This window comes from Charadrius vociferus, unplaced genomic scaffold (genome assembly GCF_000708025.1).
Source record: "Charadrius vociferus isolate BGI_N301 unplaced genomic scaffold, ASM70802v2 scaffold636, whole genome shotgun sequence".
NCBI classification, from domain to species: Eukaryota; Metazoa; Chordata; class Aves; order Charadriiformes; family Charadriidae; genus Charadrius; species Charadrius vociferus.
Window position 1 is genome coordinate 1,352,681 of NW_009649189.1, and position 13,823 is coordinate 1,366,503.

Genomic DNA, 13,823 nt, shown 5'->3' on the forward strand with positions numbered 1-13,823 from the left:
TGACAGTACCCGTCTCCTGCTACTGGGGCAGCATGGGCTGTGCAAATGTGGGAGGGAGACAGTCCAGGGTAGAGGAGACCTCAGCTCCTTTGTCCCTAACTGGTCTCGTCCCATCCATGGTCTTCAGCCCATTTGCACAGCTCTTGGAAGGACATACTCTCGCCTCCAAGCTGCTTGGGCAGGGTGGGTAAGAGGAGTCTGTTGACAAATGCAGGAACCTCCACAGGGGAAATTCTTACTAAGGGACATGCATGAAAGAAGCAGAAATAGCAATGGTGACTGTTTCATATCCTGTATCACTGGAGACGCTCTGAATGCAGGGGGGAGCATAGCCCTTCCGGGGCTGGGGCTGCTGCTCTGTTCCACCACAAGACTGCACCATGAGCAGCCTCTTCTCTGGGGGAAATTCCACCATGCCTACGCAAGCCACTGCACAGATGTCCTCACCCCATAAATTGGGGAGTTGATGACTGTCTCAGCACCAGACAGAAAAGAGGCTTTCAAGCTCCACTTTCCTGCTTCAGCTCCAGCCACCACTTCTCAGCTGACATGAAGGTCTCTGTGGCTGCCCTCGCTGTTCTTATCGCCACCTTCTGCTACCAGACCTCCGCTGCACCGAGTAAGTCTGGGATCTCTCCCTCCTTTCTAAATGGGGACAGGAAAGATATTGCTGCTGGGCAGGGTCCCTACTGCCAGGCCAGCCCTTCCATCCAGGGTCCCTTCCCATGTCAGACCAACTTCTGGTGGGTGCTCCAGACCATGGGGGTTCTCCTGCCACACACAGCTCAAAGCACAGCATGGGCTGTGTCAGCACCAGCTCAGGGTGAATCCAAACGAGAAAGAATTAAATAATAAGAAGAAAGACCTTGTCTTTCCTCTTCCTCCTCCGTGTCCTCCCCGATCCCCAGATCCAGAGCTCTGTGGTCCCATCTCCCTGCCCCTGCTCCCCACCCCTGACCACTGCTGACGACCATCTTTGCCTTTCACAGTTGGCTCCGACCCACCGACCTCCTGCTGCTTCACCTACACCTCCCGGCAGCTGCCCCGCAGCTTCGTGGTGGAGTACTATGAGACCAACAGCTTGTGCTCCCAGCCAGCCGTCGTGTAAGTCCTCTCCTCCAGTGCGGTGGTGGGCTCTCCCTTTGGGCTGAGGATCCAGAGAGAGAAAAACCCCTTTACAAAAGACAGGGGATGGAGTCTGGCCCCATGGACAGGAGGGATGGGGGGCCAAGAGATGCAGGGTGGTGCTTCATGGGGGCTCACACCAGTCCTGCTCCACCACTGCCAATGTGATGGGCGTGATGTGCTGCATGCTCAAATTCTGCTGATCCTCGGGAGAGGCTGGGTTTGGGGCAGGGTTCCCCTCCATGCATTGCACCGAAAACTTACCTCTTTGCACCCCACAGGTTTATCACCAAGAAGGGCCGTGAAGTCTGCGCCAACCCTGAGCAGGACTGGGTCCAGCAGTACGTGAACGAGCTGGAGCTGAACTGAGGTCCCAGGACAGACCCTGCCGCCCTGCATCCCCCGGCTGCCGGGATGAGCGAGCCACGGCCAGCTGTGGGATCCGCTAGAAAGGCTTCAACCTCATTTAAAGCTAGTTAGGAAATTGAAATGTTCCAGAATATGACTTTAGTGTATTGCTATTTAATTTTTTATAGGGGAGGGATCAGGTGCAATAACTCCACTCCAGACAAATAAGAATATTATATAATAGATATATTTTTTTAAATGAAGACTAATGCTTAGGTTATTTTTTCTGTATTTAATTAATTGTATTTTTGATGTAATATTTAATTCAAATTTTGAGAAATAAATATTTTTGTACAAAATTTCTGACTTTGACCCTATTACTACTCTTTGCGATGACAATAGCTGAAATTATAATAGTGGTACCGTGTTCTTTATTCCCCTTTCTGCGCTGTCAAAACCCCCACAAGCTTCCCCTATCTGAACGTGCTGTTTTGCAAAATAAGAAGAGAAAAAACATGAAAGAGGAGGTGTGAGAAGGGCATAGATTACATTCAAGTAGCTTGGCTCACTCTTTTTATAAGGTATTTAATTACTACTCATTATGACTACTGGCAGCTAGTTAAATTCCATCGCTGGCCCCATTATTGTCAATTAAAATGTTACCTTTAGGGGCTGGAATTTAACATGCTGGCTGCTTCGGGGAAGGTTTTCTGAGAGCTACAGCTAAAATGGACCAGCTATTCCCAGAGCTGAGAATGGAAAAAATATGTATCACTCCAAGATTTTTAGAACTATATCATTAAATTCTAATTTAGCTGGGACACGAGGCTTGGCAGATGTGCCCCTCTTATGAGAAAAGGTGTTTTTTCTCTGTGTCTCCAAAACCTGCCCATCTCTGGAGATGCCTGTGCAGAGATGCAGTGTCCCCCCGCAATCACCTGGCCGGACTCCGGCCCCGGTACAGGATCTGCCCCTGCAAGGAGACATCTCCACTGCAGCCCTAGGGCTGGTCTCCCACCGCAGCTGAAGGCGATGGAGCCCCACACCACTGATAGCATTTAGATCGCACTGATCAGCTCTGGACATGCATTGTTGGATGAACAACGAGGGTTTGGGTTCCTGCTACCTGGACCTCTGATGTTGATAGGGCAGCCCAAGGAAAAAGGCTCAGGTCAGGGACTCAGGTCCCCACACAGCATTTACTTACTGTATCTGGGAGGACCAACACGAATGTCAGTGAGACACAGGGCAGGAAGTTTGATCCTGGGGAGGGGGTGAAAATGAGAAGACAGAAGGCAGAGGCTGGGTGGGAGCCGCTATCCGGGTTTGAGCGGCACAGGACTAATTTCTCTTCTAATATTTGGGAAGACTTCACTTTTAGAAGACTTAGAGTCTGAATTTGTGATAATATTTACTTTATAGCCAGCTATGGGATGCAGGTTTCAAGGTGTCCGTGTTTTCGAGCTCACCACATGCAGGGATGAGGAGGAGTGAGACCCAGGCATTGACCCAAGTTGGCCAACAGGATTATCTCATACCATGAACGTCACATTCAATATAAATTAGAAAGTTTGCTGAGGAGTTTTTCTCCCTTCTGTGATAGATGTGGTCCTGGGAACTTCTTGCCCCAGTGCCAGAGTCCCGAGCCCTTCCCTTCCTCCCAAGGCCGTAGCTGGGAACGCACAGCTCTCTACTGATAGAACGGGCTGAGTATAAGCCTTCTATATTTTATTCTCATATTGGGATCGATATTGGTTCTTCAGTATTGTTAATGTTAATTATTTAGTCTTATCCTATTAAATCTATTTATTTCTCCTCTTGTGTTTCCTAGTTTTTTCCCGATTCCCCTTCCTGAGTGGGGAGGGGTCATCAGGTAAGAGAATAATTGTCTAAATGATAAAAATTGTTGTGAGTTTCTCAAACCATGGCAGCCACTTAGTGAACAGAGCCTCAGATGGGACTGGAAGGGACCAGGGGGATGTGGGTGTGTTTGGGGGAGAAAGGAGCGTATCGGGTATGTCAGGAGCCTCGTCACTTCAGGAACTGCAGCCCCCAGCTTCTCAGCCCACGGGGCAGCATGCACCCCATCAGTCATCCCGCTACAGCACTGACTGCACCCAGATTAAAATAGCATCCAAGGAGGAGGGGTAGTGAAATGGAGAGCTATGCCAGCCATCAGGACCCATGGCTGGGTGGTTCAGGTGGGCATCACCACGAAGGCGGCTGTGCCTTGGTGACGAGGAGCTGCTCCTGTATGCGAGGGCAGTGGCTTTGGTCACAGCCCTGAATCCCCGGGCACCGTGTGCCCCAGGGCCAGCTCCGGGAGCGGGGCTCATGGTGGCCAAGGTGGAGGTGAGGACACCCTGGCCGTTGGGCACCAGCCAGGCCGGTATCTGAGTGCTGGTGCCCAGTAGCTTCACCCTGGGGACTGAGGTTGGCACAAAGCCGAGTGCCCAGAGCTGCCCTTGCTCCAGTGAAGAGCAGGAGCAGGGGCCAGGAGGGAGAACACCTGCAACAGGGTCATCCCAAATGGCTTGAGCCTCCGCAGTCCCTCTGGGATATACACCCCACCTGTCTCTGTGGCACTGAGAGCAGTCCTGCAGGTTTCTCACCGAAGAACACACAGCACAGGGTGATATGGGAAGCACCATCCAGCCCATGCACTGTCTGAGCCTGTTTCAAACAACCCCATGCACCAACGTCCTTAACAGCCCGGGTCACATTCAAGCCACCCACAGCAGACACCCACCCTGGGTACCTCAGCTAACTCCTCACCGCTATTCCGGGAGCCTGCGGGGAGTCCTGAATTGCTCATGTCTTTCTTGATCTTACACCCACCTACGCGTGACAGCTCAGAGGAGCCCTCAAAGTGCATGCGAGGGATACAGCGCGCTCGTTAATCCACACCCCCGGGCATAGAGGTGTGAACGAAGCCCGCACGAGCAAGGCAAAGGCAGCCAGCAGCTTTCAGCAAGCTCGCAGCTACCTCCAAAGCCCGCGAGCATCAGTGTGCGCATGGAGAAAGCATCCCTGGCAATCTTCAGAGCCGCCGTGTTTTGCAAAGGAGGAGGAGGAGAGCAGAAAGGTGGCCCAGAGCAGGGACTGCAGTGCCCGTACCACCATCAGCACAAATCCACACCCAGGGATACCCTGCCCAGAGCAGGGGATATATTTGCCATATGACACAAAGCTGGGAGGGGTGGCTGACACGCTGGAAGGCTGTGCTGCATACAGTGTGACCTGGACAGGCTGGAGAGGTGGGCAGAATTAAGCTAATGAAGTTCAACAAAGGCAAGTGTGGGGTACTGCACCTGGGGAGGAATAACCCCGTACACCAGTACAGGTTGGGGGTTGATCTGCTGGAGAGCAGCTCTGCAGAGAGAGGCCTGGGAGTCCTGGTGGACAACAGGATGCCTATGAGCCACCAATGTGCCCTGGTGGCCAAGAAGGCCAATGGTCTCCTGGGGTGTGTTAAGAAGAGTGTAGCCAGCAGGTTGAGGGGGGTCATCCTCCCCCTCTTCTCTGCCCTGGTGAGGCCACATCTGGAGTATTGTGTCCAGTTCTGGGCTCCCCGGTTCCAGAAGGAGAAGGAACTGCTGGAGAGAGTCCTTTCCAGTGGAGGCTACAAAGATGACCAAGGGACTGGAGCATCTCTCTTATGAGGAAAGGCTGAGAGACCTGGGGCTGTTTAGCCTGGAGAAGAGAAGGCTGAGAGGGGATCTCATCAATGCTTACCAATATCTATAGGGCGGGTGTCAAGACGATGGGGCCAGACTCTTTCCAGTGGTGCCCAGCGACAGGACAAGGGGCGACGGTCACAATTTGGAACATGGGAAATTCCATCTGAACATGAGGAATAACTCCTTTCCTGTGAGGGTGGCAGAGCACTGGTAGAGGCTGCCCAGAGAGGTGGTGGAGTCTCCTTCTCTGGAGACATTCAAAACTCGCCTGGATGGCCTGTGCGACCTGCTCTTAGATGACCTTGCTTTGGCAGGGAGGTGGACTAGATGATCTCCAAAGGGCCCTTCCAACCCCTGCCAGTCTGTGATTCTGTGTTTCTTTGATTCTGTGATAAACATTGATGCAGCTATTTTAAGCTGACCTTGCTGCTAGAGCTAGAAAACCTTCACACTGTGCAGCCCTTGGAGGAGCCCTGGTATGTCCCAGTGCCCGTGTGTGGGTCTCAGGGGTGAATCATCTCTCCCAGAAACAGCCTCGCAGGGTGCTCAGGGAGCACCCACTGGAGACGGGGCAGGTGAAAGCAAGAAGCAGAGGGCATGAAGCTGGAGGCAGCAGATGAAGAGAAAGGGGAGGCTGGGACCCAAGAGAAGGGTGGCTTGCAGGGGGTTTCCTCTGGATTCAGACCAAGACAAGAGCAACAGTATCAAGGGTTTCAGAATTTGTAAACTACTTAAAAAAGAGACTCATCCTGAAACCAGAGTGTGGTCTTTACTGAATGTTTTGTGCAATATATATAACAGTAAATATTTTTAATGACAACCCTGGGAAATCCTAGCTGTGAACAAAAATGAAACCCTTACTATGATAGGAATAACATCATTAGTATAATATAGATGCACATCTCTATAAATTTGTTGTTTGTATCACCCTGCTGTGTCCACAGGCATTTTGAGGTATAACGACAGCCAGGGGAGCTGGAGGTCGCAGTCTGGCACTGCACAGAAGGAGGAGCTGGGCTGTGCTGGTGGAGATATGCATTGATGGCAATCAAGGTTCATGGTCTGACAGCTTTAACATCTCCACTTTTTCAGAGAGGAATTAGACACCCTTAATGCAAAATGCCTGTGTGCTCCAAAGTGCCAACTCTGTGTCTTCTATACCATCCCATGACCGGGGCCCCAGCTCGCCACAGAGAGGGGAGGCTCGGTCCTCCACCCGAAACCACTCTTCCCAGTGACACCAAGATGGGGGACCGTGTCTCTTCTGGGGGACCAGCACCTAAAAAAGTGGATGGTTTCGCATGCTGCATACAAAAGTATTGCTTTCTTAAAATAGCGATATATCCCAGACTTCCAGGGCTGAGGATGACAAAGAAGTATTACTCTAGAAACAGTACCTGGCTATCGCCTTCCCTGGAGCAGAAAACAGAAGGCAGAAGTAGCAATGAACATTTCTGCTCACTTCTTAGCAAGAGGCAGATGACTACTTACATTCCCGTAAGATGACGAAACATTTTCCACTATACTAGAGGAGAAAGATGTTAACATTGGTTGAGAAAACACATTTCTAAAACTGCAGATCTGTAATTTTTGCTGTGGAGGATCTTAACAGGGGACACAGTCAGTGTAGCTGGGTGACCAAACTGCCCCAGAAGCTAAAACCCAAAAATTTGACATTAATCTACTGATTGCTCAGAAAAACAGCTCCCTGGTCACCCAATCCCAACCCATGGCTGTTCTCCCAGACGTGGTATCCCAAGGGATTACTGCCTTCAATAAAATCAGAGAGCTTGAGCAAATCAGTCCTGGGACCCACCACAGCAAGAGACTGCCTCAACCCAAAATGTTCCTGCAAAATATATGTATATGTATATGTGTATACATATATGTCCATCTTCCTTCAGCATATGGAAATCAAAAGGAAATGGTGTGACTGTGACTAGCCTGGCACATACAGGTCAAACCTTTTGGTAATAAATAACCTTATGATGCCGTGTGAGGGTCACCAGCTTGCTTGGAGCCGGGGAGCAGGAACGCTTGTGGGAAGATGCTCAGGCTGGACTGCACTGTGCCATGCAGCCGTCCCTCACGGCTGGGGCTGGTAGTGCGAGGAGGACCTGATCCTTGCTGAGCAGGATCTGCATGGAGGCTAGAGACAGGCAATAAATGCATTTACACCGAGGACAGGGGCAAGATTGACTTGTCACGACTTAAACAGAAAAACTGGTTGCAAATAGCTTTAGGAGAAGCTTTAGCTTTAGGTTAGCAGGAAGCTCTAAAAGCCAGGTCCCAGTGCTCCTGGCTTTTCTCTGGCTGCCCATTGCCAACCAGTCTGGGCATCTCAAGGCAGAATGGTATCTGCTATGAGCAGTTTCTTAGTTGCAGGTGAGGTGGCGAGTTCACCAGATGGAAAATTTTATGGCATATTCAGACCTATCTCATGCCTTCAAACTTTACTCTCCTTCCTGGCTGAGGCAGATTAATGATTTCTAGGAACACTTTGGATGCTGCATCGGGGTGAGTTCACATCCTTCCTGCTCATTCATTTCTTCCCCCTCTTTGCAAGATCTCTGAACAGTTGCACTTCCTCCAGCCTCTTCTGGAAACGGTCTTCATCCCTCTGGCGCAGCAGCAAGTGCCGCTCAGCTGTCAACTTGCCATGGTCAGATCGCTCTTGCTTTCTGGACAGTTTCCATCCTACCACCTCCTCCCGCCCCTGGTTCGGTGACATTTAGCTTGGTCCCTTCCCAACTATCACCCTGCACAACAGGTTTCCCTGGCCGTCCTCATCACTCCCCCCCCAACAACTGCCTCTGCTTTCAGCCCTCTGTCAAGACCTCAAAGTTCATGTCCTTTCTTATCTTCTCAGACTGCGTAAACTCCTGTAGAGTTCAGCGAGCTGCAGAGCCCACCAAGACCTCCTGGGATATGGCAAAGCTGAGACTGGGCTCTTCCAGTGGTCTCTTCTCTCTGCCACGCAGCCTCCAAAAGAGGGCCTGCAGCTGAAGGGAGGAGGGTGGGACTCCCCAAAATGCAACGAAACTCAGCCGAGAGGAACTGCTATCCCAGGTCCAGCATCTTTTTTCACTAGAAGACTCCTAAAGCACCTTTCAGGACATCCCCAGAGAAACTGTGCTGAGCACTGAAGACCATGCTTTATCAAATCTCATTTTATTTGAAATGAATCAATCTTTAAATTAAGCAGCTTCGTTATTTTTGTCTGAAGGACACGCTCCGCAGCTGCTCCAGCTGGCAGTCCGTGGCTGCTGGCATCGCCTCCGCCCCATCTTCCCCCACAGCAGTGTGTCCTGCCTCCTGGCCTTGTGAGCCATGGGCGCTTTGGTTTAGATGAGTAGGACTGGCTGATGCCACAGCTGAGCTTAAGGACTGGAGAGCCTTTCCTCTGGCAACACAGAGGCAGACTGCTTGAGGCAAGAGGTTGGGGCAGCAGTACAGCCTGGAGGAGAAGAGATGTCCCAGGGGATGGAGAGACCAAAGGTGACCTCTGGAGACATCAGCAGAGGCTGGCTTATTTTTTTTTCCCTGGCTTTTGCAGCCTCTGAAGTGCCCCTGTCCTGGGGAGCGCAACACATGGCTTTCCACACTTGGAGATTTCCTACCCACAGGGCTTGTGAGGGGAGGAGGAGGGGCTGGACCTACCCAACTGAAGGTGATGTCCCTTCCAGGGGACCAGAGAGAGCAGCCCAAGAGCCACCAGGCAGTGCAGTACCCACACCCACACAGATGTCCCCTTGCCCCCAGGCCCCAGCACAGCGAGGCTGAGCCGTGGCCAACTACCCAGTCCCTGCCTGGCGTGTACCCGGCTTGCTGCGATGTCCCCCTGATGCCACAGCAGCATCACTCAAGGACCCTCTCTGGGCCAGAGAGGACCAGGTCCAGCAGCACCCTTTGCCCTCTGAGATGTGGCAGATTAGCTGGGGCTAACGAGCAGGGATGGACGCACCACAAAACCACACTGCTAACTGCACAAGGCTCCCCAAATCGACCCTTTATTGCCTTGTTCCAGTACGAGTCACACCAAAATCAGCACTATGCAGCAAGCCGGGTGCGCACCCTTCTCCAGCAGCCCATGAGATGGGCAGCAGGGCAGCAGTGGGCAGCGGGCGCCCCGGTCCCCATTGGCAGCACAGCGGGTTATGGCATGTCCCCACTGCAAAGCGCCCTTCCCAGCATGGGCATGGCATGGGGTGGATGTCACACTTGGAGGGTCACCACCAGCAGCCAGGAGCACACGGGGACCCTGCCATGATGCTCATAAAGGCACACAGCTATTTCCCTGGTGCTGCCCCGCTCACGGGAGGAGCCGGTCCGGCTCTCCTGTCTATGCCCACCGGTGAGAAGCCAGGGTAGCCACTGTCACAGGACGATGCACCCCGTCCCCTGCGTGTCCCTGACCCAAGAGATCACCAAAGGCTCTGCATTTCTGCCCCCCAAAAAGGCACCCAGGAAGAAGAGAGGACGGAGGTTCCCCAAAAACTTGTCGGTGAAGGTGTAAATGTGGGAGCGATCGCTCACGTTGTAAAAGGAGATTTCTCCTGCCTCATAGTCCAGGAAGATCCCAATGCGCCGGGGTCTCACACTCAGGGTCAGAGGGGAGGTGGGCGAGGTGAGGGCCTCATAGTTGCCCCCATTTTGCAGCCGCAGCACCCAGAAGCCATTGTTCGGGGAGAAGAGGACGTTGCCTTTCCGGCTGGCAGACTCCCTGCACAGCCCCAAGCCCCACTCAGGCTTGTCCCCCACCTGCACCTCCCAGTAGGAGCGGCCAGAGAAGAAGACCTGACTCCCCAGCACCACTGGCGTGGTGCCAAACCTCTTGGGGTTGTCGAAGAGGGACAGAATCAGCTTCTTGCTCCCACGCCGCACGCTCTTGCGGTCCTCAGACAGGGTGAGCTCCGGGTGCGCCGTCTCAGGGTCCAGAGTCACGTCCACTGGAGTAAGAGAAGGGTGGGAGGACAGACAAGGATTTGGGGGTCTGCACATGCAGACACGAGTGGGCACCTGCAACCTGGATGCTGGGCTCTTCCAGATCTTCCTCCCTCCCACATTTATACGCTTGTGCCCATGGTTTTGCACAGCTCCCAGCACTGCCCGGCAGTGGAGAAGTGAATACAGAAAATGATGCTAACCATAAACCACATCAAAATCTTTGGCATCTGGCTGCAGAGCAGGAACCAAATGATGGCAGCTCTGCAGCTCCTGGTACAGTTTCAGAAACAGCCAACGCCGAAAGCAAGACTTCATGGGCAACACAGAGCCTGAAACCCCTGAGTGAGTTCCTAGGCTTCAGGGTCAGCTCACAACCCACCCAAGACCAGAACGAGGAAGGTCTGCCCACCATGAAACCAGCCTGAATTCATCAGTACACAAACTGAGACCAGCTGGACAAAGCTTATTGAAAAAATGTCCCCGTGCCCCAGGATATGGAGGGGCAGACCAGAGCCCAAATGTGCCAGGAGCTGCCACAAAAGCAGCCCCCTTACCTTTGAACTTCTTCAGCATGTCCCTCATGCCCATGCAGCGCTCAGGGATGCTGTAGTTTTCCTTCAGGGTCACAGACACAGCCTTGGGGGACTGGAGCTTTACTCCCTCGCATCTGAAAGGAGAGCAATGCCCATCAGCTGTATTCAGAGCCCATGTCATGACCAGTCTCCTGCTGGGGGGGGGGCAGTTTAATGCCTTCCTGTTGGCTGCACAGATGCATCTCCTCCCTTGAGCTCTTCAGCTGTGAAGAGCACTAGGGATAACTGCTTGCTTGCCAGCAAGCATGATGGGACCAGAGCTAAACAATGCTGAGAGCAGCAGTGCCATTCCCTGGGAAGGAAGGAGCGAGGCCAGCTGGGCAGCATGTTCCTTCAGAGGGGACGCATCTCACACACCACAAGGCCAGGCAATACCTTGGCTCTGAGGGCCTGGAAGAAGAGGATGGAGTCTCTTCTCCAATCCCTGATGGTCTCAGTCCCTCCATTGTCAGCCCCAAACAGAAACAAACATCTCAGAGCCTGGAGGTAGCCAGGATGGTGGGAAGAACAAGCATGGGTACCTACCTGCTCAGCATGTTTTTCATGTCCTAGAAGGAAAAGAGAAAAAACATTCTGGGTGTGGGGCTCCAGAGCCTCGTGCCCACCAGCCAGCCTGGCTCTGGCCACCCGCCCAGACAGCAAAGGCACCAGGGCTGAGTTAGTGGGGCTGGTGGCATAGCCTGACCTTGAGCAGCCTGTCGGCTGGCTGCTGGGTCTTCTCCTTTATCTCCAGGATCAGCTCCTCCAGCAAGGATTTCTGCTCCACCAGGTTGGCCAGGTTTTCATTGATCATCAGCAGAATCTGCTTCTCCTCCTCCTCCAGCTTCTGGAGCAACAGCTTCTCCTCATCGGCCAGCAGCCGATGTAGCTTCCCAAACTCGCTCACAATTCTCTCCCGCTTTTTCTTCACCATCTCCTTGCAATAAGAAGACACATGGGGTGAAGAGAGGCGATGTTAGCCAGGCAGCTGAGATGGAGCTGGATGCTCCGGCATTAGGCCCTGGGAAACCACCGCATTTTTTTTTGTAAGCTCATTTATTTAAAAAATAGCCAGAGGCTAACTGCTGCACCTGAGTTCCCGCTCGACATCCCCAGTTTACCAGCAGTAGGACTTTGCCCGGTGCATTTTGCTCAGCTGGACCTCAGATGTCTAATGATGCTTCGGTGCATAGATAGACTGGGGGGGGGAAGGGTGCTGGGCTGCAAGGAGATGCCATCAGGTGTCGGTTGGGGTAGGTTTTTATTAGTTGTGGTACAACTCATCCCTCCAGCTAGATTCAGGCCAACCTGAATTTCCTCACGCAGCCCAGAGGAAATGCTCCATGTCTGGAAGAACCCACAACAATGGGAAAGAGGTGGAAGAAACCCCAGAGCTGGGGAGGGATGGAGAGGGGGAGCCAGGGAGGACTCCTCAGGTGTCTGAGATCTCTCACTACAGCCAGCAACAGGCAGGGTCTGCCAATGCTTTCAAGTTTTTTGCCTGAGCCCTAAAAATTGGCAGTTTGCTGGAAACCTGAAGCACCAGGAAAGCATGCTTTGGTTTGCTCGGACCGTGAAACCTCAAAATGCAGAAGATAAATGAAAGGAAACTGAACTACATTTATTTTTCTGTCCAAGCACATGATTTCTTGGACCTGAGTCACGAAGGCTTGATAAGCCAGGATGGTCACAGTCACTTCCCCCTCACCACTCATAAGGGACATTTTTTCCTTTTTACTAAATAAGCGCAACCAGCCGCTGGGCCGGGAGGAAGGTGGCGGCAGCTGAGCTGTGGTCCCAGACTCCTGACTCAGGCGAGCGGGGGGAGAGTGACATAGCTCTTTCACAACCTCCATCCCCGGCCCCATCCCAGCCCGAGGGGGACAGCGGGCACGCAGGGACACCCCAAAAACCCACCACCCACTTGGCTGGGCTGCAGCAGGCAGGCAGGGGAGGTGAGCAAGTAACTAGGGGAGTGTGCAGAAACCTGTTTTCCCTGCCAAAGCTGATTAATCATCAACTCTAGCTCAGGGCTGGATAACTCAGTCCAGCAGTTTCGTTTCCTTTTCTGCAGTTACTTTTACTTTCCAGCTTCCACTCTGAAAGGACATGAAATGCGGTTGTTGTGCTGGCGTTGTATCTCCCCGGGACTGCCGGGAGTTGGGCAGAGGTGCAGTAATTCAGCTTTTCTTTTTTTTAATGAAAACACTTCTCGTTCCTATGGCTGTGAAGCAGAGCTCACTACATGGCTCATGCCTGGCTCATAACTCAAGCACACGTTGTAAAACAAAAGGCAAATAAAAAATATCCAGTGTTTAACCGGCACACAAGCCCCTGTGGTTTCAGTGGAGCTGGCGTGTTGCTCTTTGCAAAGTATTTCTTTGCAAACCTTTTTAATCTTTTTTATAGAGCCACACACAGACACTGAGCTGGTTTCCAGCACCAGTCCTCCATGCAACAGCAGGACACGAGGACATGTCCCATCCTGAGAACTGTGACAAATTTACAGCCCCAGATGTGATCATAATTGCTGATATCTCTGAAGCTCATTCTTTAAGAATTAAGCCAGGCACCTGCCTTGCACTCCTGGGTTTTCATCCTTTCCGCTGACTCACGCTTCTTCACCTCCTCCACTTCCTTCAAAAGATGCTCCAGGGATTTCTGGAGTTTGACCTGAAAAGAGAAGAAACGGGCTCAGCTTGCCCCAGCAGTGCTACAGTTCGTCCGGGTCCGCTCTGCCGCCAGCAGCCAGGGGACAGTGACCCCGCACCAGGCAGTGCCAGCCCTGGCACCCGGACCCAGCAGCTGCACTCTTGACTCCACTCGCAGCATTAACCCTCTCTGCCCTCCTTGGGTTTTTCCCATATTTTTCTCACTGTTTAGGTTTTGGAGAACCGAGTGACTGCTCCCTGCAGTGCTGGGTCATGGGGTGGCTGACAGCGTGCTCCTAGGAGCATTGCTGGGACATGGGATTTTGGTGCACCCCTCCACTGAGGTGACATGTCCCCAGGGCCGGACTCTCCACCCCCCCTTCTCCACGGGTGTCACGGAGGGGCATGGAGCCCAGCCGGCTCCGTGCACCCAGACAGGCAGGGCTGAGCCTGGGTGTCTCCGCAACCTGGGAGCCAGTGGGTCCAGCCTTGTCCCTGCG

At 52.8% G+C, this 13,823-nt stretch overlaps 2 protein-coding genes across 2 annotated transcripts in view; one reads left to right on the top strand and one right to left on the bottom strand.

The window, feature by feature from the left end:
• Window positions 1-549: 549 nt before the first annotated feature.
• On the top strand, window positions 550-1,494 carry LOC104289847 (C-C motif chemokine 4 homolog). Its single transcript, XM_009888861.1, has 3 exons — window positions 550-619; window positions 990-1,104; window positions 1,407-1,494. Exons 1-3 carry the CDS (start codon window positions 550-552, stop codon window positions 1,492-1,494), a joined length of 273 nt encoding a protein of 90 aa, XP_009887163.1.
• Window positions 1,495-9,530: 8,036 nt separating this feature from the next.
• LOC104289867 (E3 ubiquitin-protein ligase TRIM39-like) overlaps window positions 9,531-13,823 on the bottom strand; it is a 5,377-nt gene continuing 1,084 nt past the window's right edge. Inside the window, exons 2-6 of the mRNA XM_009888882.1 lie at window positions 13,250-13,345; window positions 11,379-11,609; window positions 11,219-11,241; window positions 10,655-10,767; window positions 9,531-10,102 (exon numbers count right to left, since the gene is read on the bottom strand). Coding sequence (XP_009887184.1) covers window positions 9,531-10,102; window positions 10,655-10,767; window positions 11,219-11,241; window positions 11,379-11,609; window positions 13,250-13,345 — 1,035 coding nt within the window. The remainder of the gene's footprint in view (window positions 10,103-10,654; window positions 10,768-11,218; window positions 11,242-11,378; window positions 11,610-13,249; window positions 13,346-13,823) is intronic.